Source organism: Nymphalis io, chromosome 27 (genome assembly GCF_905147045.1).
Source record: "Nymphalis io chromosome 27, ilAglIoxx1.1, whole genome shotgun sequence".
NCBI lineage: Eukaryota > Metazoa > Arthropoda > Insecta > Lepidoptera > Nymphalidae > Nymphalis > Nymphalis io.
Genome location: NC_065914.1, coordinates 6,378,103 through 6,406,088, shown reverse-complemented (window position 1 = coordinate 6,406,088; position 27,986 = coordinate 6,378,103). Strand labels below are relative to the sequence as shown.

Sequence of the window (27,986 nt, the reverse complement as noted above, 5' to 3'; positions counted from 1 at the left end):
TTGTTACTTCATTTATTAGTGGTTGTATGTGTAAAATTTGCACACATTTACGATACATACAAAACATAGGATATTAACTTTAAGCGTGCAAAGGCGGCTTTATCGATATGAAAACCACCTCCAGTAGTGCTATCCTGTAAGAACCGACTTCATTACTCGCCCGTGAAATGTTGACAACCGACTTATGGTGATATACTATTTTGATACGTGTGTTCTTGTAATGTTATAGTTATAATGGTCAATGTCGCATATCACTTTCTGACATTTTACGACCGTTTTCGGCGGTAAATTACGATTTTTTTCTTAGAGAATAACCTAACCTAACCTTTGTGACAAAAACATAACAATATATTAACAACTATGAAAAAACATATTTCAAAGATTTCATCATTTTATTTCATTTATCTCTTGCTCAATAATTATTACAAATAAATGCAAATCTGTGAGCTTACTTAAATATAAATATGATTATTATGTAATACATATCAGATGTTGTTTATATAATAAATAAATTTAAAAACATAAAAAGCTGCAACAGACAAATTTAAAGCCGTTCAGATACTACCAGTCCCTGACTACATTTTCTCACGACTTAATCACGATTTCCAAGAACCTTCGTCATACAAATAAAATATTTTTTTAGTTACCAATAAAATATATTTTTTTAATTATAGCTACTGATAAAAAAATAGATAACAAATAAATGGTTTCTGTGACACATATGATGTTTGTTTTTTATTTAACCAAACATTTTAAAGGTAGGCAAGATAGGTAGGCAGCCTGGCAATGGACACCTAGTGGTAAGTGGTCTACCATAGACATTGGTACTGTAAGAAATATTAACCATCTCTTACATCGTCAATACGCCAGCTTGGGAACTAAGATGTTATCTCCCTCGTACTTGTACACTGAATCACTCACTCTTCAAATCTGAAAAAGAAAACACTATAGCCTATTCCACAAGATGAATAAAGACAAAAAACTTCGAGATTGACTTGACGCGATATCATCGGACGAGATTTTGTAATCTATGATTTTCATAATGGACTCGCGAAATAATTGCTTTTAGAATGTCGACGAATTTATGTTCGGAACATTATATTAGATAAGTAGTTAAGTGGAATAGTGTTGTATTATAAATAAAGGCATATTAATCTAGAATTGTATGCAGTAATACAGCAGAGGTTAGCAAATTGAATTTTCAAAGTCAAAGTCAGACAAAAATCATTATTCAATATAGAAGCGCTTAGCATCCTTTACAATTACAAGTAATATACAACAATAGCAGAATAATATATATAATTTTTAATTTGAAATTTCCATTATATATATATATTTTTTTATATTCGCCGGGAGGGCAAATTACTCTACTCCACCTGATGGTAAGTGGTAGTAGAGTCCAAACGCGACGACGGCCAGTACAGACGGGAAAAACGTTCTGCACTAGCCGCCTTCGCCTTGCCGGCCCGCAAGATGCCTCTGAAATATAAATAAATACATCTAAGGATTGTTTATCTTTGCTCCTACGATTGGAATAGACTAAAAATAATGCTTTTGCCAGTCTAGTTAGGAGGTCATCAGCTGATGACAGCCAAACACGCGCGTTTCTGAAACTACCGATTCGAATTATACAAGGCAATATTTATCAATAAATAATAATAATAGCAAAAAAAGCCGAGATGGCCTAGTGGTTAGAACGCGTGAATCTTATCCGATGATTGTGGGTTCAAACCCGCGCAAGCACCACTGAATTTTCATGTGCTTAATTTGTGTTTATAATTCATCTTGTGCTTGACGGCGAAGGAAAACATCGTGAGGAAACCTGCATGTGTCTAATTTCATTGAAATTCTGCCACATGTGTATTCTACCAACCCGCATTGGAGCAGCGTGGTGGAATAAGCTCCAAACCTTCTCCCCAAAAAGGGAGAGGAGGCCTTAGCCTAGCTGTGGGACATCAACAGGCTGTTACTGATTACTGATATTTATCAATATAAAACGTTAAAAATGAATTTGTTATTTATGTCGATATATAAATAAATTTTAAATTAAATACGTCGTTGCGTTTTTTCATAGCTGGCCAAAGACCCATCTCCACGCTGGAATAGCCTGCATCGGTGTCTGGACATTAAAATTATATATATTTTAGTATGTTAGGGAATAAGCTCCAAACCTTCTCCTCAAAAGGGAGAGGAGGCCGTAGCCCAGCAGTGGGACATTAACAGGCTGTTACTGTACTGTAGTGTGATGTATTATTTTTACTTTTTACGTCATCATACATAGATATATTTTATACCTACTATAAATTATATTTATTTTATGTAATTGGGAATGTGTCACTTAAGCATCCATCATGCTGCTCCAAAGTGGATTAGTGTATGACACGTGGTAAAATTTCACAAACACATTCCGGTTTCCTCGCGATGTTTTCCTTTACCGAGCACGAGCACCGAGCATTGATAATATTAGTAATGCCTATCGTATTACACTAAAGCCTTCGAAACTCGCTGCATTTTTTTTTTATAGAATAAGAAGGCGGACGAGTATATGGGACACCTGATGGTAAGTGGTCTCCAAACGCCCTTAGACATTGGCATTGTAAGAAATGTCAACCATCGCTTACATCACCAATGCGCCACCAACCTTGGGAACTAAGATGTTATGTCCCTTGTGCCTGTAATTACACTGGCTCACTCACCCTTCAAACCGGAATACAACAATACCAAGTACTGCTGTTTTGCGGTAGAATATCTGATGAGTGGGTGGTACCTACCCAGACGAGCTTGCAGAAAGCTCTACCACCAGTAAATACGCCTATTCGATTTAATTATTATTATTTATTTATTTTCTAATTGTTCTGTAATTTTCTCTGTGATTTAAATGTAAATCTTTTGAGAAAATAAATGTCTTTAACCGTATATACAGGAGATATGAACGTTACACAAAAATAGATTAAAAAGTTAAATCTCCTGCGAAATACCGACGATCTATAACCGGTCCAGCATCCGATGGTAGTCTGTGTCGTTCAGGTCGCGATATGCTTGCGATCTGATTCTATTAATTCTAGAATGAACTATAATATATATCTTAATAATATTATCGTTAATTTTGTAATAATAATATCCTGGGAAATTTTTCACCCAAATCCCAAATTAAGCTTGTACAAAGCTCGTACTATGGAAACTAGACAACTGATATACTACATATACTATTTTTCTTTTGTAAATACAAACATATATAGATAATTACACCCAGACTCAGGACAAACAGACATGTTCATGGACACAAAAATCTGTCCTGGGTGGGAATCGAACCCACAACCTTCGGTGTGAAAGGCAAGCATCCACCAACCACGCCAACCGGCTCGTCAAGTTAATTTTATAACAAGTCACTATTTTATATACACCTGTAAAAAAAGTAGGCAATTACTTATATACTGATGTTGTTTTTGATTTATTTGCATAATTGTTGCATTACTTGTATATGTTGACAAATAAATACATTACAAGCTTTTATTTAACTTGTTGTTTGTTTGTTTGTTTGTTTTACAAGGTCAAATGTTGCAAGTTCAATTTGAACCACAATCTCTCATCCCACGGAGTTGAAATTCTACATGTCGGTTCAGTTCCTATGACAATACATTTTTATGGTAAGCATGACCTGATTCTACATCCAGGATTGGCTCCAGACGAAGGAACTGTCCAATGGCCGACTGCGATACGAGCTTATGTTTTGTATATCCGAACCGAACCGAAACAGCCTGTGAATGTCCCACTGCTGGGCTAAAGGCCTCCTCTCCTCATTTTGAGGAGAAGGTTTGGAGCTTATTCCACCACGCTGCTCCAATGCGGGTTGGTGGAATACACATGTGGCAGAATTTCAGTGAAATTAGACACATGCAGGTTTCCTCACGATGTTTTCGTTCACCGTAAAGCACGAGATGAATTATAATCACAAATTAAGCACATGAAAATTTAGTGGTGCTTGCCCGGGTTTGAAACCACGATCATCGGTTAAGATTCACGCGTTCTTACCACTGGGCCATCTCGGCTTTTTTTTTTGTATATAAAACATTGATTTTGATTTAAAAAAAAAACAGTTATTTATCACACATCCTAACAAACTTGAATATTTATAGGATTTTGCTTTTATATAAGTTATAATATTTAGACTTATAGACTATATACTAAATAGGTAGACTATACTTTCCATCCGCGGCTTAAGCATGACAGTAGGGAGATATTGGGTATCCTATATCCTGACGAGCCGGTTGGCGTGGTTGGCAGAACACTTGCCTTTCACGCCGAAGGTTGTGGGTTCGATTCCCACCCAGGACAGACATTTGTGTGCATGAACATGTCTGTTTGTCCTGAGTCCGGGTGTAATTATCTATATAAGTATGTATTTACAAAAGAAAAGTAGTATATGTAGTATATCAGTTGTCTGGTTTCCATAGCACAAGCTTTGTATAAGCTTAATTTGGGATCATATGGCCGTGTGTGAAAAATGTTCAAGGATATTATATTATATTATACTATATCCTTTTTGGTATCCCTGGCAACGGGTGTGCAAAATTTCACGATAACTAGTTAAATAGTTATACGTGTAAGCGTAACAAACAAACAAACAAACAAACTCACTAAGATGGAGTAATAAAAAGCCAGCCTCGTCGCTTTATTGACTAGCTTATATTTAAATGGCTTCCACTGTCTTTTCACCGCCACCGTGTTAGAGCTCTGACCCCGAGGTCCTGGGCTCAAATCCTGGGTCCAGTACAATAAAACAAAAATGGGTTTTCTGTCGAGAACAATCGTTAAAGCTCGAAGTTTAAAAGTTGATAGTGTTTGAACATTGCGTGATCTTATAAAAACTTAATTTATAAAAGACGATTTTAATGATTATTGAATTCCATTACACGAACTTTTAAAGTTTGATTTAAACAGCGCACAAATAAATTGTATTATTAATATATTGTAATATTATCTGTTTACAAATAATAATATTTTTTTAGTTATGATGAGGAAAATGTAACGTTTTTATTATATCAATTCAATCGTATTTCAATATAAAATTAATTCCGACAATCCAGTCTTTTAGAAATACTTATTTATGTAATTAAATTAATATACCATTATTATATATTGTTATTGTATCTCACTTCATTGCTCGTCCGTGAAATGTCGGCAACCGACTTATATTGATACACTATTTTGGCGCGTGTATTCTTGAAATTCTATGATTATTACGGTCAATATCGCATATCACGCTCTGACATTTTAAGACCGTTTTCCGCGGTGAGTTTCGGGTTTGTTCTTACAGAATAGGCCTACAGGAAACTTTGTGGCTGAATCGGAACGATACGATCTCAAAATTGTAACAATATTAAAAATAAAAAAATAATAAAAATTTTAATCTTCATGATATTAATTTTTATTATCTGGTGTGTAGGCATTAAAGATTAACGGGGTTTTTTGTGTGCGATATTTTTGTTATTAATAATAACGCACTTTTACATAACGATATCTGGTGTTCGCCCATACCCAAAATCGACCATAAACACTATTGAAAATTAAATTTAAAATTCGAACATTTTATTTTATTTCAATATTTAATTTTTTAAAACTTAATTTGGTTATATTCTGATCAATCTTTTCTTCAATTGAGAGGAACTTAAATAAAATAACTGTACGTTTCTATTTAGTCGCTTTATTATCTCGAACAGTTGGTAAAACGCTTTGTTATAATATTTACATAACGCTTCTGTTAGTACAAAAGGGACGTATGTAAAAATTGTCTACATAACAAAAGAGCATAACAAATAAAACATTATACTAATTTAAAAAAAAAAATCGTTGTTGTTTTTATTTTAATTAACATACTATTTAAATCAATTATTTAATTTTAAAGAATCTAAAATACGGCTATTCTAAGTTTGAAATTGAAAAAAAAAATCTCATCTGATGTTTATTAACGAATGACATGCTATTTTAGGCCAATTAATTAATTAAAAAATTGTCGGTAAAATACGGCTATTCTAGTTTGAAATTGGAAATAAATTTAAACACACGACCTTTTATTATTACGCGATAAGTGAGAGACAAAGATCGTGGGAAACGACCTTTTGATAACGAATAGTTAAGATTTTTTTGTCATTACCCATTCACAGTTCACCGTACGGTCGCTTAGTGTTTTGGTTTCGTTTGTTATTTATATTTAAATTACAGTTAGGTATTCGAAAGTAGGTCATTATATTTATTTAATAAAAAATATATCTTTAATTATATCACATTAAACTGGAAAAAAACTTAGACTATTATATATTTTTTATAATACTTGAATGGTTAAAGTTCAAAAACTTACTTAGCTGTGATAAGTCCGTGATCAAATCCATGTTGGACAAATCACTATAAATGTTTTTTCTTTCACTTTAAATGGATGTTTCAGTCTGTCACCCATTTCTCAACCACAATTTTTTGCACATCTAACTATCCACATACACGAAATACACATGTTTGAATAAGTTCGTCACATACTTTTCCGTTTATAGCGATTTGCAATCACACAATTAATTTCATTCAGCTAAACGTTTATACAATTATACTATGTAATTCAACACGCGCAGACGCACTAACGATTTATTTCGATTATATCTTGATATAATCCGTATATTTCACGCACTGAACTATTTAATTTTCGTTTAAAACAAACGCTAACACGATTATTGTGCTACTAAAAGCTTCACAAAAACATAGGCGAAACGTCATCGTATCAAACAGGTTCTGTTATTTTTTTTTTCATCGAACTACGTACCACGTGACCGATAGTTTGCACGTAGTTCGTCGATTAGCCACTAGATGGTGTTAGTAGTGCGCAATAAGCGGGATAAATTGAATCATTTGGTTTATTGGTTTTCGATGTTTAACAAACCGTATAAAAAATTATTGCTGTCATGAATTCCATTCGCATTCATGTTAATTTTATGTTGATTGGACTGATAACATTTTCGCATTTTCAATGACATTATTGTTTTTTTTTTATTTTGGATGTGGAAGAACTAAGTTATCCGTAGTATAGTTTTATTTACTTTTTAAAGTTTATGTTTTATAATTGTTATTGTTGTTACAATTAAGTTTTTAGTTTATAAGAAATGATTTTGCAGAACTAACACTTTACACCCCTTATAAAATATAAAAGCTATATCACTTCTTTACCACTAAAAGGTAATAAAATAAAATTATTTTGTTCATATTTAAACAAATTTGATTTGCCTTGCTTATGCTAATTTAATACTAATTTTAATAGTTATTTAATCAATCATTATTTAAGTCAAATATTTTTTATTGACAATGCGCAAGCTATTAGCTCAGTCTTTACGGTAAGAAACCTTAAAGACTGAGCAAATCATATAATCAATTGTCATTATTAATAATGCCTCCCACATGGTCAAATTATCTCGTCAGCTAACCACCAGGCTAGCTGATGGTATCGGTAGCTGTCATTTAACACAATTGCTCAACATAAGGGTTTACACACACGGTCTGCATTACGCAAACAAAATTGCAGCTTTGAAGCAGTTTTAATGCGATTGTTAGAACGCGACTTAGACCTGACTTCTAACAGACTGCGAACTCGGTTTGCAGTTTCGATATAGTTATATCAACCATACTAAAATTACTTCAAAACTAGAATTTTGTAGCTTTCGTGCAGTAGTTATGCAGTCACATAAGACCCATTTTTCATTATTTTGTTGACATATCATAGTTATTAAATTCATGGATAGTAAAAATTTATGACTTTTTTCCCGGTTCTTAGGTTTCCTGACGGTTATTTTCGGTACAATGTGTACGTCCCGAACAGATTTGAATGAATGAATGGAATAATTCACACTATGATTTTTATTTTTATTTTATTTATTTATTAATCCTTTATTGCACATAATTTACAAACATATAATAACAAGTAGTACATTTAGTATGCATGACGGCCTTAACACTTCAGTTATCTTTCCCAGGCAACATCTTTGAAGATAAATGTTTATATTTTTTTAGCCAGGATCATTAATCGAACATATTGTGCCAACAACTTATACTTAAAATTTATTGAAAGCTTATAAACTTAATACAAATATGTAACATACCAAGATACATACTCTTATATATATATATACATATACACTTATACATATAAACTTATATAAGAAATAAATAACCATATACATATAATAATGCACGATAGTTATATTCATAAATAATAATTACGCGATTTTTATTGATTTTTTTAATCTGAAGACAGATTAGACACAGAAATAACCTTATTTTAACAACCGTAACAGCCTTTGAATGTCCCTCTGCTGGGCTAAAGGCCTCCTCTCCTCTTTTTGAGGAGAAGGTTTGGAGCTTATTCCACCACGCTGCTCCAATGCGGGTTGGTAGAATTCACAAGTGGCAGAATTTCAGTGAAATTAGACACATGCAGGTTTCCTCACGATGTTTTCCTTCACCGTAAAGCACGAGATGAATTATAATCACAAATTAAGCACATGAAAATTCAGTAGTGCCTGCCCGGGTTTGAACCCACGATCATCGGTTAAGATTCACGCGTTCTTACCACCGGGCCATCTCGGCTTTTTTATAAATCTTTCATAATAGTAGTAACGGACAAATAGAGTTACTTTCGGATTTATAATAATAGTATAGACTAGTATATATATATATATATATGTCGCAATCGTATCATCATTGAAACGCTAGCACCCTCTATCGCCGCTTGACAGAGTCAATGATTCACCGGCTGAGCGGCGCACACGACACTTCTTGTGCAGCAGCCGGGAAGTGCGGTCGAATATTGAAACCGATGCGCGTTCTTAATTATAGTGCTAGTGATTGAACTTTAGAAACGAGTTCATTTATCTACTGTGTTTGCTCCAACTTGTAAGTTAGAAACTATGGACCATACAGATGAAGTTGAGGCTCATCCTCCGTCATCAGAAGTGGGATCTCAGTTGGTGCAAAATGAAGAAAAAAACCAAGCGGATATGTGGCGTAAACCAGAACATGCGAGCACTGATCGAAGCCCTGCAAGCGCCAAAATCAGTCAACCGCGACGGTCTACCTACGTTCGACCCTGACAATCTAGATACCGATGCGAGATCGTGGTGTGCAACAGCTAATTTGTGTTGTTCTGAAAATCCACCACGTGGCGGTCAACTTATACTAGCCGTCAGCAAGGCGCTCAAGGGTGAAGCATCGACGTGGCTGTCTCAAATAGCATACGAAGGAATCACATTGCCTGAATTCAAGGTACTTTTCACCACGAGGTTTATTTCGACGGAAACATTGGCGAGTACCCTCATAAAATTAAATGAAAAACCGAGCGCAAAAGAATCACTACCTGCATATGCAAGTCGATTAATAGCCGCTTTGACTAATCGCTGGAAGGATGTGAACAAAGAAGAGATCGCCGTAGCTACTGTACTCGCTCACTTATCGCAGTTTGACCCGCGTATTCAACGAGAACGTTTACTACGAACATCAATTCGCGAGAAAAACTACAACAAGAACTGAACGCATTCTCGCAATTGAAACGTACTCGATTTCAAACGTGCAATGTTAACTGCTATCAAGTGCTTCAATTGCGGAAAGACGGGGCATAAGTGAGCGGATTGTTGAAGCAAGACGAACGACGTGAGAGGACGAGCTACAATGCCGAACCCAGGGGCGCAGCAGCCAGCACCAATGCCTTTGGTGTGCTACAAATGCGGAAAACCGGGCCACATTTCCGTCTGGTGTACCAGTGGCGACGGCGGCAGCGGTCGGTCAGGTGACGGCGGCGTCGGCGCAGCACGTGGCGAGCGAAGCATTAATCTCTGCGTCGTGCAACCCCCATCCGACACATTAGAACACAAAGGTAAATTGATTCGTTTTACTTACGATTCTGGCTTTGAATGCTCGTTAGTTAAAGAAAGCTTTGCAGCCAAGTTTAGTGGCAAGCGTTTTAATAATATTGTTGCTATGACCGGTATTGGTCAAACACGAGTATTCAGCACGGAACAGATCATATATTCTATTGTGATTAACGATTGCTGTCTCGAAGTGTTGTTACATGTTTTGCCCGATAGTTACTTACAAAGTGACGTCATGATAGGTCGCGAGATTTTAAATCAGGGTTTTGCTATGAATATGACGGCGACGGAGCTTTGCTTAACAAAGACTTTTTGTGTAAATTCGGTGAACAATGATAACGCGCGGAAACCGGATTTAACCGCTATTGCCACAGATATAGAAGGCAGTGACAAGTCGAAGCTTTTGCAAATGTTAGATCGGTTCTCTGATTTTTTTTACCACGGGTCTACCTGTAACACGTGTGAACACAGGCGAGCTTAAAATTAGGTTGATAGATCCGAATCGCACGGTACAGCGACGACCGTATCAAATGTCGGCAGACGAACGCAGCGTTATTCGCGACCGAGTAAAAGAACTTTTAGAAGCAAATATTATAAGACCTAGTTGCTCTCCGCTTGCCAGTCCAGCTGTACTAGGTAAGACGACGGTTTAGACCGCATGTATAGATTATCGCGAACTTAACAGTAACACCGTCCCTGATTGTTATCCACTTCCATTGATCTCCGATCAAATCTCAAGGGCTGCACGGGGCCAACTATTTCTATTAAACTATTTGAGTCTATAGAGAGTACTGCTTTTATTACAAATGATGGCCAGTATGAATGCAATTTTAGTGTTTCAAAGGCCTGTTATGAACGCGTTAGGTGATCTAGCTCATGATTACGTAATAGTGTGCGTTGATGGCATTTTAATTGTTTCTTCCGATGTAGAGTCGGGCCTAAAGCGACGTATTACTGTGCTGCAAGCTCTGACCAAGGCTGGTTTCTCTTTGAACCTGAAAAAGTGCGCCTTCCTCAAAACGAAAGTAGAGTTCTTGGAGTTCGAAGTAAAGTCCGGTCAAATTAGACCCAATAGCAGGAAAATAGAGGCTCTTACGTCTTTACCGCCCCCTAAGACTGTGACTGAATTGAGACAATTTATGGGATTGGCCTCATATTTTCGTCAATTTGTGCAAGACTTTTCCAAAATAATGGCCCCCTTATACCGGCTGACCTCACTGAAAAGCGAGCTCAGTTGGAAACCCGAGCGCGAAGACATTCGTCAGAAAATCATCTCAACTTTGACAAATGACCCTGTATTGACAATCTATGACCCAGAGCTTTCGTTAGAGCTTCACACGGACGCTAGTAGCTTAGGTTATGAAGTAATCTTGTTCCAAGTCACGACAGATAGTAAGCGATGTGTGGTAGCCTATTATAGTAGGAGGTCATCCCCTGCAGACAGTAAGTACCACTCTTGCGAGTTAGAAACTCTAGCTGTTGTAAACTCTATCAAACGTTTCCGAAAATATCTTCACGGCAGGAAGTTTACCGTAGTTACAGATTGTAACTCATTTAAATCCTCCCAAACAACAAAAGAGCTAACTCCCCGGGCGCATAGGTGGTGGGCTTTTCTACAGTCATTTAACTTTGATAAGAGGGGAAACGTATGTCGCATGTAGATTTCTTTTCACGAAACCCTTTACCGTCAGACCCAAGTCCAGTAGTCACATGTAGTGTCAAAACGCATTTACGTTACTGATGTTTCTCCCAACTGTCTTCAAGCGGAACAGCAGCGCGATGTAGAGCAAGGTAGTTTAGATGAAAGTGTAGCTAGACCTACGTACTTCGATCGGGTATTCTCTATCGCAAGATCCAACGTAATAGTAGGACAAAATGCTTAACTTATTTACCTTAGTTCCTAGTTATAGTGCTAAGTGATTGAACATTATAAACGAGTTCATTAATCTACTGTGTTTCATTGCTCCAACATTACCCATCGACGCCCGCAACTTGGGTCATATATATATATTTATATATATAGTGATAAAAAACAAAGTCCACCCGTGTGCATGTCGATATCAATAAAACGTAAATTAAAAATATTTTAAACGGGGTTCCATACAAAAAACCAACCGATATTCTATCCGCGGAATGGTAGGGCGAGTAGCTAGTTGTCACCACATTATTTCCGCCCGCTATTAGCGGATTTCTCATACATCCAAAGTTAACGTTGCTATGGTTACGCATATAACAAACTTGGTTACCATTTTGACAAGGTGAGTGAAATAAACCAATATTTTATTGAAATTAACATATTTACAGTTATTATTATATTATATACATATGTTATTAAAATTTGGCAAAAGAAATGCAGTTTCTAAGTATATTCCGTTTCATTATTCGTTTTGTTATTTTTTCTGAGCATATTTAGGTTATATTAATTAGGTTATATAATATAATTCTTAAAGCATGCTAGGTTTACATCCAGAAGACTGCAACTTATTAACACTCTGTTTAGCGTAGATTTTATTTTGTATGCACTAGTTGTAAGTCAGTTTTGTAAACTTAAATAAAAAAAAAAAAAATATGTATGAAATATTGTAATCGTTTATTATTTCATAATTATAATAAAATAATTATTTTCTCTCAATCTTTAAAATAGTTCATTTCTAAGGAATATCATCATTCTCTAAAGAATCGGAAGGGCGATTTTTTAGGGTAAATATTGCTGGCGTTTTATACCATTGCACCCGGTCATGATATGCACAGTAGCTATTTTTAATTTTGATTAGTCAGTACCTATGTACTTAAGTCCAGGGTAAATACTTCTTTGGTAAACAAAGATCTATTAATACATTTAAATATAAGCATTTATTTGATTGATGTACTGAAACGGAATAACTTTTTTTTTATTTTTTACATAAAATATAAATGGTTACCGTCGCCCATAGACAATGGCGCTTGAAGAATAAGCATTCCTTATTTGCCAATGCGCTATCAACCTTACTAACTAATTTGATAAACTAAGCTGATATGTCCCTTGTTCTTGTAGTTACTGGGTCATTCACCCCTCAATCCGAAACACAACAATACTATTGCTATTTGGTGGTTGGTTATGCGAAGAGAGGGTGGTATTTAATCAAAATGACTGCACAAAGTCCAAGATAGCTATTTTATTATTACTGTAATTCTAGTATTCGTTTCTTCCCAAAGCATCCAAAAATTAATAATGTGGCGTAACTCTTCTAGAGTATTAATGAGATCAAGGATGCAACGCCTTTTCATCGAAATATGAAGAATTATTATACACCTAAATGCTTTGGGCAATAGGTTTCAAATACTTCTGTAACTTGGACATACTTTTTTATCTCATTATTGTTAGGAATATGTCAAAACTATAGAATGTACTAAAATACCGACGCGCCGGTTGGCGAGGGAATTGTAATTATTGTCACGGATGAAAACGATACAGAAATACCATTAGAGATGAATGGTTATAATGTTATATTATTATTTGTAACATAGTACATAGTGTATTATGGAATAGCTATTATTTGACAGGCCGGTGGGCGTGGTTGGCGGATGCTTGTCTTTCATGCCGAAGTTTGTCGGTTCCATTCCCACCCGGGATAGACATTTGTGTGTATAAAATGTCTGTTTGTCCTGAGTCTGGGTGTAATTATCTATATAAGCATGTATTTACAAAAGAAAAATAGTATATGTAGTATATCAGTTGTCTGGTTTCCATAGTACAAGCTCTGCACAAGCTTAATTTGGGATCAGATGACCGTGTGTGAAAAATGTCCCAGGATGTTATTATTATTATTATTAAATTGTCTATGATCTCATCTCGATATCTTTCATAAGATCAGTAGAAGTATTGACAGTCCGCCTCATGACTGTTAGTAAGGTCTATGTCAGTTAACTCAGTGACAATTAATACATCAATAGTATATAGTTGAATCAACAAAGATTAATAATAACAATAATACGATTGTATATATTTTAGATATTAACTTGAAGCCAAGATGCCGGAGCTCATCGAGCAGATGTACTGTTCCCAGCAGATCGTTATTCCACCAAAGTTTCCGTATATTCTCAAGAAGTATTGCAAAGGTAAGTTGCAAAGTGAATCGATAAATCATTTATTCACAGTCTATATATCTATGTGCATTACAGAACTTTGTACTTTGTGCATTCATACTAAAATTGTGCAAAACAACTAGATTGAGGTTTTTTCTGTCTATTGATAATAATCTAATATCTTGCTTCTTATGTGAAGACATTGCGCAAGAGTTGAAAATTACATGCTTTATTTTTAGTCGAATTCTCCAATAAATAATTACATTATTATATTAAACAAAGTAACAGCTCGTGGGTTACCCACTGCTGGGTTAAGAGCTTCGCTACTTTTAACTAAAAGTGTTGGAGCATAATCCACCTTGCTGATCGAATATAGGCAGCATGTTGCAGATACGAAATAAGCAGGTTTCCTCACGATATTTTCTTTCTCCGACGAACACTAGATGTATAATTATAAAAAACTAAGCACACGAATTCAGTATTGCTTGGTCGGGCGTGAACCCGTAATTTTCGGCTAAGACTCATGTGTTCTAATCACTGGACAGTTTCGGCTTTATTTTATTCATAAACGTAGTTATGTTATGACGTCATTACAGCGGCAATAAAAACTCAACCATACGACCTTCTCCGCTGGTCCTATGAGTACTTTACAGCGCTTGCGCAGAACCGCCCACCCCCTGTGAAGTTGCGACTGGAGTACCCCATTTACAGCACAGAGGGCGGCCTCACCAGAGGATGCTTGAAGGTTTTGGCTAATCAGGTACATTTATTATTGCTTTTCTTTTGCTTTTTTTTACGCATTGGAAACCTTCAGAAAAGTACCCGGCTCTCTTGGGGGGCAACCGGGTTGTGTGGTATGGGTTTTCTCGACGTTACAAATGCGTATTACCATTTACAGCTTGTGTTATATTATAAAATCTTTATTCCAGCTAGCTGGTATATCAGACGTACCTTTATCAGTCGTGCGTAAAGCCTGGGACGGTTTCTGCCTCGATCCTAATGAACTGAGGCGGATTTTCTGTCTGTGTGAAGTGTATCTAAGAGAAAATTCGGTTCCATTCTTGCATTTCATAGCTGTCGCTGGAGGCTTGCTGACAAAGGTTTGTCATTTTTGCTATAATAAAATTGTAACCATTCATCTAATGGTGGAGATAATAATGTGAATATTCTATGAACACACGTAAGTTTTTTTATACATATATATATATATATATATATATATATATATCATAATTAGACGAGCAGGTAAATGGGCCATCTGGTAAGTGGTCACTACCGCAAATAGGCATTGGCGTCGTAAGAATCATCACACATTTCTCCAATGTATTTTCACGTAGGCTATTACGAGCACTTTTCCAATCCTACTCATCTATAACGATTACGATACGATACGACTATGAGGCGTGCCTTTTAAGTTTTGTCGTTTGAAGAAAAAACACAACTAGAACCTTATGGTAGTTTTTATTGTTTTTCAAAGTATTCACCACGTAGCTTAATACACTTTTCCATTCGCTCAAACCATTTATTATAACATTTGCATATTTTATGCAATAGTCGCAACATGGCCGGTTTTTCCAACGGCCACCATCTTTTTTGAAGTGCTTCAAGAACGAACAACTTTAGTCGGCTTTGGCTCGTCTTGAAAGACCCAGATTGTAGATTGTTGTTTGGAATCAGGATCGTAGGCATAGATCCAAGATTCGCCACCACTGATGATGTCGTAGACGTGATTTGACTCTCCTCGGTTGAATCTTTGCAGAGTTTTCTTACACCATCTGACGCGGGCCGCCTTCTAATCGTTGGAAAGCAGATGCGGTATCCAACGGCAAACTAGCATTCTCACACCAAGTGCTTCATGCAAGATCTTCTAAATGGTTGTCCCTGAGATGCCTAATAGAGCCTCTATCTCTCGATACGACACATAACGATATTCGAGAATTAGTTGTCTCACAACAATGATGTTATCTTCAGTGAAGGCGGATTTTGGGCGTCATTCGCGAGATTTGTCACTAACACTAGTATGTCCACGCTGGAATTCTAAATACCAGCGTTCGACAGTCCGCAGACATGGGGCTTCATCACTGAAAACAAATGTTAACTCTTAAAATACTGAAGCCGTGTCAGGCCTCTTCTAAAGTTGTAGAAAATTATTGCACGAACATTTTCCTTAGAAAGATTCATTTTCGTACGTAACCTAACAGATTCCAATCGACGCTGTGACTAAACATTAGCATTAATCCGAATACTTTCAACTGTTTTGAGATTCAAAATTTAAACACATTCGAATATAGAACAGTTCCAAATTCAATCTTGCCGGGAAATATGGAAGCGGAACTTAAAAGGCATGCCTTGTATTCCATATATATTCGGATCGAAACCAAATCGATATAATGTCACCATATACCGTTACATCAAAACCAAAATTAATTGTTAACTTTTATTTCCATAGTCGATAATAAGATTAAATAATAGAAAAACGAACAAACGGCATTGATAACGCTTCGATTCGTTTGCGATAAAGTGACAATTTTGTTGTAGAATTGATCCCCTGGTTTGGAATGTAGATTCTGTCATGAATATCTACCAAGAAACTTGGTATCCAGTTTTTGTTATTTATAATACATAGACTGGTTTTAACTAGCAAAAAATAGTATCAAAAAATTATTTGTTTTGTGTTTTTTTTAATGTAAAGCATTTATCAATTGGTCAAAGTATCCATTGTATCTTGTGTAACCTTTAACTAGACACTCACACATACCATGATCCTGCTCTGCGAGTCTCTGACCAAGGAACCTGATGGTGGATCAGCGGCTATACCAGTTCAGGATTTCCTGGTTATGTACAAATTCCTGGCACACATGGACGCTTCCAAGGACGTGAAGTATTTCAATGGATACCGGGAAGGTACCTTATCTTTATAGACTGATAAATAAGGAGGATTTTTTTTATAATTCCTTATTGAATAAACTCACTAAACCAATATAGATAAAACTTATACCTGAAGATACGATACTCCGGATTTTAAATTACACACACATATTTTACTAACGTGACAAGTGAGAAGGAAAATAATATAATATTATTTGTACCATCATTGAAAATTCCGCGCTGCAATCTATTCCAACATCTGGGCCACCTCGGCTCGTTTATAGTTCGTAACCTAAAACTCTTGATTATTTTTTTAAACACCATTTTAGGTGAAGCACCGAAACCTGAAACTCCCGTTGAAGAAGAGGAGCAGCCACAGCAGGCTGAAGAGCAGTCAGATAGTGCTGTAAGTATTGTCATGAAAATCAGTTACCATTTTTTTAATATAATGTATTAATAATAATAGATAATATAAATAACAAATTGTTTGAGGAATTTTTGTGGAGTGAAGTTAATTGCCAAAAAATTGATGATGATGACGTCGTGACCACTTTCGATCAAAGCGGCTTATCTCAAGGGAGATAAGCCAACTGCTCAGAACATATTACAGTGCACAAGTGTGTTCGCAAATACAGGTGCACTGTCTATTCCCTCATTCACATAATCCGATGGGACGGCAAATACGACATGAGCGGAAAGAGTGCCTGATAGTGTGATAAATACAAATATACAGAATGTATATAATATACCCTGGTATGAGCAATCTCTATTCCAAATTTAAACAAATCTATTTAGTATTTTTTGCTAGAAAGACTAACGAAGATCCATCCACCGATCCTCGCAAACTTTCGCGTCTTTAATATTAATAGAATAAATAAACAAAAAGTTTTTCCAATTATAATTAATTTCTTAGTCATTAGAAGACTATTGGCAAGATTGTAAGAATCTTCAGAAGTTGAATCTTATAAACGACCACGTGCCCCAATCAGCGAGGCTGAGCGGTAAATTGAACATGCCACTCATTGGGAAAATCAAACGTTCACCCTCCGTCGAGAGAGCGAGACAGATAGAGATGGAGAACTACTTGAGAGAGAGAAGAGGTTATTGACAGCTGTCAATTTTTAATTATGTTTTCATATACATGTATGTCTCGAAACCTTGTGACCCTGATGTGAACAAACACATTCTATATTACAATACATCCATATACTATATTCCAATGGTAGAAGTAGAAATAAAATAAATCATAGATTTACGTATTCCAAGCGGTTTTGCTAATAGCTCTGCTATATTATATACCATAAACATTTCTTGATTAATATATCTTGATTTATAATATAACACCATTCCACTTAAATACTTATCCACTTTAATTTTGCTATAAAACTAATGGTGTCGTGTCAATTTAAGTTCATGGTTGCTTATTTATTTTTACTTCTGTCTCCGGAATCGACTAATGATCAGTTGCGCCGACCAGCTAGTTCTTTAGAACATAACATAAAATAATATAAGCAAGACTACAATTAATTGACCGCTTAGTTGGCATAAACTAAAGAAAATAAATTAAAATTATATTCTATAAGACATTATCGTGATTGTAAAATAAATTACGATAATGTCCAAATTAACAATTCGATAATTTAGATGATTTTGTTTCCGTCCACGAGTTCGTCCGTTGGGGGTGTCTGTATCTCAATCAACATGTTTCCAAAACTACAATTTTAAATATTCTTGAAAATATTTCAGGAAGGGCTGTACCAAGCGAAACGGTTGAAGTTAGTACAATTAACAAACACTTTGATTTTTATTAATATTTAAACACACACACATATATATATATATATATATATATATGTAATAAAACAGGTCAACGACATTGGCGATGTAAGAATTATTAATCATTCCATATTTCGCTAATGCGCCGCCAACCTTGGGGATTACGATGTTATGTCCCTTGTGCCTGTAGTTACTAGCTCACTCACCCTTCAAACTGGAACGCAACAATACTAAGTATGGCTGTTTAATGATAGAATATCTGATGAGTGGGTGGTACCTCCACAAATAGGCTTGTACAGAGCACCACTTACTAACATTTAGCGATACATTAGTTTTATCATAGAAAGATTATATAGTAATAAAGTAAATGTCTGGAGACGTCTCTGTTAGGGAGATTTATGACGAACATTCTTGAACTTATTTATATAATTTTGAAATGATAACACGTAGCTTTTGCTTGTAGTTCTATAAATAGGTCTTATATATTTATTAAACTTATTTATATATAGTAACTAACAAAATCATTACCAGGCATGTTAGGTAACGTTTATTGTTACGAAGAAATTTATGGAGAACTTTTCAGAAATTTAATTATGTACTGAGGGGATGGCCTAGTGGTAAGAACGCGTGAATCTTAACCGACGATCGTATGTTTAAGCCCGGTCAAGCACCACTGAATTGTCATATACTTAATTTGTGATTATAGTTAATCTCGTGTTTGATGATGAAGGAAAACATCGTGAGGAAACTTGCATGTGTCTAATTTCATTGAAATTCTGCCACATGTATATTCCAACAACGCGCATTGGAGCAGCGTGATGGAATAAGCCCCAAAACTTCTCCTCAAAAAGGGAGAGGAGGCCTTAGCCCAGTAGTGGGACATTCACAGGCTGTAACTTTACTTTTTTTACTGAGTTATACTACATGTTGCCTTTTATATTGATTTATTCAAATATAAATTATGAAATGGAAAATCCACTCTGTAAAAGATTAAAAGTTTATTTGATTTATTAACTAATTTTTATTAGTAATATATAGTAACTTTTCGTTTTAGTAAAACGAAAAGACGGATGAAACAGGAGGTGGGCCAGGATAGCGAAAGAAGTGTTGGGTGGTTATAAACAATATTTATTTAAACAGGCAGAGTAACCACCCTGCTCAAGTTCAACAATAATTATAATCGTTCATTGTAAATACATCGCTATTTATACCAGTCTAATCATTTTTAATGTTGGTAGTTGTAAAAAAATAATGTCACGAAATTAAATAACATTGAAACAAAATTTATAATCAACTTAAATAAATATTAGGTTATTCTAAATTATATACGCCTTGGTCCTAGCGTTGAGTTTAACACGTAAGTTCATCCCTAGATAATAAGAGCAGAAAAAATATTAGTCGCATAAACGATTTAAAATTCAGTTGTGGATGTTGGATTATACACGCTTGCAAAACCTGCAGACATTATATTTTATCATATTAATTATCTATCTTTATATATTTCCTGACGATTGGATGATGTAGCGGCGAGTTGAAATAAAGAGAATATTTTTTTTATTTAGATCTCCAACAGTTGTACATAACAGACATTCAAAACACTTTTTACATTAACTTAAAACTAACTATGCACAACCAATTACAGGAGAACACACCATTCCCAAACACAATTACAAAAAGAGAACAAAATTAGAAAAAAAAAAAACAAAATTAAGAGATATTTAAATAAAGAACAAAAATAAAAATAGAACATAAGATCGTAACTAATTAAATAAAATAATAACAGCTTACACTAAAATATATGTATATGATATATTATAAGTATTTTTTTTTTATATAGAATAGGAATGTGGACGAGCATATGGGCCACCTGATGGTAATTGGTCACCAAACGCCCTTAGACATTGCCATTGTAAGAAATGTCAACCATCGCTTGTAGCCAATGCGCCACCAACCTTGGGAACTAAGATTTTATGTCCCTTGTGCCTGTAATTACACTGGCTCACTCACCCTTCAAACCGGAACACAACAATATCAAGTATTGCTGTTTTGCGGTAGAATATCTGATGAGTGGGTGGTACCTACCCAGACGAGCTTGCACAAAGCCCTACCACCAGTAATTTATGTAAACATCAAGATATACCAACATCCATTTATATATATTGAGATTTATTATCAGAGCAAATTCTACTAATCTTTTATTACCATACGTTCCCGATTCATCTCCAATCCATCCACTATTCTAGATAGTATATTCGGATCTGTACCGAACCGTACTAGTGACTTTTTTTAGTAGATTTCCTCCCAGCTGTGGTATCGTTGAGGTACTCATAGTTCGGATAAGGTTCTCAAATTAAACTATTTCAAGAATTAAGTCGGTGCTACTATCTTCAAATATTTTATTTATTTTATTTTATTACAGAAAAAACTACGTGAAATGAGCAGTGCTCGGATCAACGCAGAGGATGCATCAGACAGTAAGTGCAAAAAAGGAGAATTTTAGGAATATGTCTAATCAATGAAGAGTAGTAAATTGTCTATGGTTTCAGCTCAATATTTTCGATTAATTAGAGAAGTGTGTAGAATGGGAAGACGGACGAGCATATGAGCCACCTGGTGGTAAGTGGTCACCAACATAGACATTGGCATTGTAAGAAATGTTAACCATCACTTACATCACCAATGCACCACCAACCTTGGAAACTAAGATGTTATGTCCCTTGTGCCCGTAATTACAATGGTTCACTCACCCTTCAAACCGGAACACAACAATACCAAGTACTGCTTTTTTGCTGTAGAGTATCCGATGAGTGGGTAGCTACCCAGACGATTTTTCACAAAGCTCTATCACCAGTAAAATATACAGTATATAGTGAATTGATAGATAACAATGACTTCATTTATAGTGGTGATAATATAAATACCTATTTCATTGTCAGTTTGGTTTATTAGAAATAATATACATTCATTTTCATTGATGAAACTTTGCATATTTTTTAATTGATATAGTCTTAAATTTTTCAATAAATAGGCTTACTAAAGAAAATAGCTTTTTTGTAAAACCATCGTGTAGTTCCGGAGTTTAGGTCGTGCAAACAAACAATCGATTCAGTTTTATACATCGAAATCAAATAAGTCCAATATGATGAAATGAATACCAGTATCACTTTATCATTTACATAAGCTTGCCTATATGACTAATGTAATAAAAATATTGTTTTGTAAACATCTTGGGTCGAATTCTACTAATTTATAACGATTACGATACGTTCCCGATTCAATTCCGATCGAACTTTGAATCATCTGTATTTATTCGAATCGGAACCGAACCGATAATATGTTAACGTATACCGTTATGTCAAAATCAAACGTAATTGTTAACTTTTATGGCAATAGTCGATAATTAAATTAAAGAATAGGAAAACGGAAAAAAACGGCAACGATCACGCTTCGATTCGATTGCGATAGTGTCAATTTGTTAGTAAAATTGTCCCCCTTAACGCTCGGTACGCGGTAGGGGCTAACTGAGACTGAGCGTCAGATGATGTCAACGTAAGGTTTGATATTGTAAGTGCGTTAATGTGTGCGTGAGATCAGTACATAGCTCACATGTTTACACATGAATTCTCGTGAGTACATTTGAGCTCATGCCATTTTTTGTTTAGTTATTATTCTTGTTAATAATATTATTTCATTAAATTTAGATACACCCACATCTAAAGAGGAGAAAGTTGAGAAGAAGAGAGAGGGAATTGTTATTATTGTCACGGATGAAAACGATACAGAAATACCATTGGAGATATATGGTTATAATGTTATATTATTATTTGTAACATAGTACATAGTGTATTATGGAATAGCTATTATTTGATGGGCCGGTGGTCGTGGTTGGTAGATACTTGCCTTACACGCCGAAGGTTGTGGGTTCCATTCCCAACCGGGATAGACATTTGTGTGCATGAACATGTCTGTTTGTCCTGAGTCTGGGTGTAATTATCTATATAACTGTATTTACAACAAAAAAAAGTATATGTAATATATCAGTTGTGGTTTCCATAATACAAGCTCTGCTTAGTTTGGGATAAAATGGCCGTGTGTGAATAATGTCCCAGGATATTTATTTATTTATTATGTTTATTAGGAAATAATTAAAACATAATATAATATAGATTAACAGCAAATATAATTGAAGATGTAAGTGAATGAAGGTATTTTATTGCCTTTATAAATTCTTGAATTTGTTACATCAATGAATACATTAAGTAACTAAATACTCTTGTATATAAATACTTTCAGCTCACACGTTTTAAAACTAGGAGATCAAGTTAATGGTTGAATAGACTAGGTATTGACTGACTGCCTGCGTCGTTGGTCTAGTGGCTTGATGTAAGGCCGCAGACCCGGAGGTCCTGGGTTCAATTCCCAGGTCGGGCCAATAAAAAAATATTGGGTTTTTCTGTCAGAAAAGTCTCAGCAGGAGCCCGGAGTCTGCTCGGAGAGGAAGTGTGTATACTCCCGTGCCTTAGAAAGCACGTAAAGCCGTTGGTCCTGCGCCTGAACTCTTTCCGGTCGTGTAGAATTACCATCCCATCGGATTATGAGAGTTAGGGAATAGAGAGTGCACCTGTGCTAACACACACTTGTGCCCTATAATATCTCCTGCGTAGTTGGTTAATCTCGCTTGAGATTGGCCGCCGTGGCCGAAATCGGTCTGGAGGACATTATTATTAGACTAGGTATTCAATTCAAAAACAAAAAACTAATAATCATCTCTCTGTTTCATAACGCCTTTCATTTATATCTTCAATTAAGAAACTGTTAAATTTGGAGCAAAATCATGAGATTAACAAAAATAATTGTTAATTACATAAAAAATTACAATTATAGGCGAACCGAAGCATATAATAATAGGGGATGAAATAATTGAAGGAACGGATATATTAGGTCCTGAAGAATTTAAAGAAGAAAGTAAAGAGATCGATGAAAAAGCGAAAATAAAAGAGTTTGTTGATGAAGTAAAATATTATTTGTTTTTGTAGTTACGGTTGATAATTATAATCAATTCAATGTATAATACATTTCATATATATCGATATAAAGAGAATGATATTGCATTTTGGTTCAGTATAGCCCTTAAAAGCAGAATAAGTTTTTACCTGTTTATAAGATTAATTAAAAAAATAAATTCAATCTATACCCGTTTTTAAAGAATTACTCATATTTCTATATACCCCTCCAATTTAAAGTAAAGCTATTGCTACGAGTGGGGACGACAATACCCCAAGGGGTCAGAATCGAACGGGCGTTGGATAACTATCTCTTTGTACCTCTTAATTTTGTTATGATATTAAGTTAACAGTTTGTTGATCATTTTTTGTAAATAATATGTCGACAACAGTACTGTAGTATCACAGATAGTCGACAGAATATGCGTTTAGAAAAGTAGCTTGGCGTCAATCAATCAATCAACAGCCAATCGTTGTCCACTGCTGAACATAGGCCTCTCCCAACTTGGCGTATCATATCCATATTGAGTCTATTCATTTTCAATTCTTATTTTAATCTAATTTATAATGTCAGTGTTTTGAAGAACGTGCAAGACGACGTGAAGATTTGGAGCGGACATTTGATGAAATAGCCGATATTGTGGATAGATTCAAATCGGCTAATTACGATCTTGGTTAGATTTTAATTTTTAATTTCTTTATCACCGTCTTCATCTCCGTTTAGATTAGTATTTTGGTCACGTGTAACGTCAACCTCAGAATAGTCTTTGGTGCCCTTTATTTTTATAAATAATATATTTAACTGTGTGAAGGAACTTATTATTTCTCGAATTCATTCGACTACAGTTTAAGGTTTTAGCTGTCATGGGTTTAGGTCTTAATTTAACATATATTGCGTGTTTTACTTAGGATATAGTCTCTCTTAAATTTGAGGACATGGACGTCTAGTTTTCTTTTATTTCTTGTACTTTTCATATCTGGAATTCTTCCAAAAGGTCTGTTTATAAAAACATCGCTAGTGTTAAAAAAAATTGAATTCTACGTATTTATTTCAGTTATGTCAATATGATTACTGGAAAGCAACTGCAAAGCAACCACTGAAATTGTTATTATTATTATACTTCGATAGGTTATAGTTCGATAATACTAGAAGAATCATATTTCCCATTTGAAATATATTTTTTCGATGAATTAGAAATAAATCTGGAACCCCTTCCAGGTATGATAGCTGGCAGGCAGATGTCGACGACGAGCGGCGAGTTTGTAGTGGCTCATATTGAAAAGGATATTATGGATTATATAAATGATCAAATTGCAATATTGCCTGATCCGGCTTTAAAGAGAAAGAAGGTAAGGTTTTATGTTTTTTTAATAAGATGTATCGATATATGCAATCTGGTGGTAGGGCTTTGTGCAAGCTCGTCTGGGTAGGTACCACCCACTCATCAGATATTCTACCGCAAAACAGCAATACTTGATATTGTTGTGTTCCGGTTTGAAGGGTGAGTGAGCCAGTGTAATTACAGGCACAAGGGACATAAAATCTTAGTTCCCAAGGTTGGTGGCGCATTGGATATGTAAGCGATGGTTGACATTTCTTACAATGCTAATGTCTAAGAGCGTTGGTGACCACTTACCATCAGGTGGCCCATATGCTCGTCCGCCTTCCTATTCTATAAAAAAAAAAAATCTTGACGTACATTTGCACCGGAAGTCAAGTTCAATATCGGGTGGGATGGTGAAACATAGTGGACGCCCTCTGCTTCACCTAATATAAATAAGAATTTAATTTATTATTATTATATATTGTGAAATATAATAATAATAACTAAATTATTAGTAAATAACTAAAAAACTTCTAAATTATAATAAGTCCCTTTGATCAAAGTCAAGCCAAGAGATCAATTTAGTTTGTTTTTAATTTTGTTTCAGGCTAAGCCCGAGGAAGTGGTCATGGTCAGGGAAATACTGGACAATTATCTTGATGAAAATATGGATGTGATCATACCAGAGTTGGAAGATGTCGAGGAAGAGGAACAGTCGATACCGGAAGTAAGACTTATCTTACACCTACACTACTAGTACACTTAAAATGTGGATTGTTTTTTTTTACATTACATATAAAAATGTTTTGATATGTTTGAAAAAAACCTGTAAAAGTATGTATACGTATATTCGTTATATAAATATTTTTTTGTGCGATTTTAATTATATTGGTGATTTACAAAAACTAGGGAAACAGGTACTGAGAATTGTAAAGGCCATTCTTAATGATGATGAGCAAAATGTGCATGCCGCCACTTACAACACAAACACAACTCTGATTGTGCTTGTGCCATAATCATAATTTTAATTACAGATAACCGTAGTATACGCGGTACCAGGCATCGGGCCTCCGGTCGAAGAAGATTTAATACAAGAATTCGAAGAATACGCTTTAGACATATGCAAGTTACAAGCTGACGTTATTATGCCAAGGAATATTCGACATTTTCTATGTCCACCTTTGGAAAAGTGAGTCTATTTTTTTTATAAATAATTACGTCTGCCTATTCCAATTGAAAAGGGCGTACAAACCTGAGATTTACATATTCCATGCAATTTGCTAAGAGCTCTTATTTTGCACTGTTCTTGTTATATATTTCTTTATTTATAATGCGAGACTATTCCACTTTAATTTGACTTCCAAAGACAATTTAAAACTGCCGAGACGCCATTTTTTCACGAACCCACAATGTTCGCATATGTTATTCAAGGTCTCGACTGTCTGTTACTCTTTTTGTTAATGGAACATCCTAGTATATTCCATTAAAAATATTATTTACTAAGTTTCTTACCGGTTCTTATAAATAGAATTTACATTTTGAACCGGTAGTAGTTGTCTAATCTTGTAAAATGATGATGCAAAATAACTCTTAGGAGCCTACTTCAAAGATTGATTCATTGGTATTATTTTCATCATATTACCAATCTGTACATCTGTATGTGATATATGGTCGTTATAATGAAATATATAATTGATTCAAATGACCATACGAAAAATGTCTATAATTCGTAGACATTAGCTTAGTATTATGCCTTTTTTATTTACATCTTTTAACCGTTCGTCGTCATCATATCATTCACTTGCTCTTCTCTCCATCTATTTGGGGAAAACATTAATTTTCGGGATCAATCAAATGTATCTTGTTGTAAAACAATGTTGTAAAACAATGCCAGATCCACGTCCCTGGAAATATTAAGGTAAGTTAAAACTTTTAGCGCCATATGCTTGAAAAATTTTAGTGCCGTTTATTGTTAATTGGTATAAGTCCATCTTCCCCTAGGATTCCGGGTCTTTTGCAAGGATTTGTCGTGAATAAAAATAAAAGTTTTGGTGGCAATGTTTCACATGCTTACATCCCTTACCCTACGACACAAGATACATAACATCTTATATCCCATGAATAGTAAAATCAATGTTAATCTATCATGTGGTGAAACATTAGGCCACCTGAATACCTGATATAAAAAATCACATTTCTTAAATATCTTGCAGGTATGACGAGCCCAAGTACGAAGAGGAACAGCCCAAAAGAGAAGAAGTGGCAATGGGGGGAGTTATCACAGAATAAATATGACACTAAAAAAGCTATTGATCTTGGGATATTAGGGTCTTAACGATGAAGTTTTTAGATTCAATCCTGATTGTCTATCATATATTCTATCAACACACAACACTTTTTTGGAGCGAAATCTGGGGGTATATATGGTTAACATGTTCTTAGAAGAAAATGGTTAATTATTGATCATGAAAGATTTTAAAACGCTTTTAACTTTATAATATTTTATAGCACAAACGCACATTTGTTATATGAAGTTATAAATAAATAATTTAAACTAATTATTATGTATTTTATTTATTATATATAATGACGATGTCCTGACTGATTTCGGCCAGGATGACCATTCTCAAAGAGTCTATCGAACTGCACTTGATAGTGTACAAGTGTTTGCGCACACGCAAATACTATTCCGTCACACACATAGCCTTGGATCCTTGATCCCTGGATCTCTAAGTCAGGGTCTGCTCACAATCCACACAATCCCACAAAAGGGTTGTATCACGATCCGATGGGATCATGATACAACCAGGGAGATCAGCCGGAGGATCAATTGGCAATTCAAAAAAACTTCAGTAAGCTTTATTAAGTTAACCAGGGATTTACAGCCAGCTTCTCATAATCTGCAGCTTTAAAAGCGGTCGTCCCCTTGGCGAAAGTCTTTACCCCAAATTCCCCTCCCAACCGTACTGCACATCACTCTTAGTCACATGCAGGCGTTAGATGACTCGTAGCTGGTAAAGTTTCTAATTATGACAAAAAATTCCAAATTA

General features: G+C 35.1%; 2 protein-coding genes across 4 annotated transcripts in view; one reads left to right on the top strand and one right to left on the bottom strand.

The window, feature by feature from the left end:
• LOC126778793 (uncharacterized) overlaps positions 1-6,751 on the bottom strand; it is a 53,962-nt gene extending 47,211 nt beyond the window's left edge. For all 3 annotated transcript variants that reach the window (XM_050502461.1, XM_050502460.1, XM_050502462.1), the window contains exon 1: positions 6,359-6,751. In XM_050502461.1, the coding sequence (XP_050358418.1) occupies positions 6,359-6,389 (31 nt within the window). In that variant the 5' untranslated portion in view covers positions 6,390-6,751. The remainder of the gene's footprint in view (positions 1-6,358) is intronic.
• A 395-nt stretch (positions 6,752-7,146) lies between these two features.
• LOC126778757 (uncharacterized) lies at positions 7,147-27,436 on the top strand. The gene is made up of 16 exons (XM_050502376.1): positions 7,147-7,218; positions 13,891-13,997; positions 14,561-14,724; positions 14,894-15,064; positions 16,709-16,868; positions 17,162-17,238; positions 17,746-17,932; positions 18,579-18,607; positions 21,028-21,082; positions 22,310-22,411; positions 23,493-23,620; positions 24,186-24,285; positions 24,831-24,961; positions 25,544-25,663; positions 25,971-26,125; positions 27,150-27,436. Exons 2-16 carry the CDS (start codon positions 13,910-13,912, stop codon positions 27,223-27,225), a joined length of 1,743 nt encoding a protein of 580 aa, XP_050358333.1. The 5' UTR covers positions 7,147-7,218; positions 13,891-13,909; the 3' UTR covers positions 27,226-27,436.
• Positions 27,437-27,986: the final 550 nt, after the last annotated feature.

Bases quoted from the DNA above. Each gene is read 5' to 3' on its own strand.
- LOC126778757 (XM_050502376.1), top strand. From the start codon at position 13,910: ATGCCGGAGCTCATCGAGCAGATGTACTGTTCCCAGCAGATCGTTATT. The intron at 23,621-24,185 runs GTAAAATATTAT...TTATAATGTCAG, and splicing joins TAAAAGAGTTTGTTGATGAA to TGTTTTGAAGAACGTGCAAG. The intron at 26,126-27,149 runs GTGAGTCTATTT...AATATCTTGCAG, and splicing joins CTATGTCCACCTTTGGAAAA to GTATGACGAGCCCAAGTACG.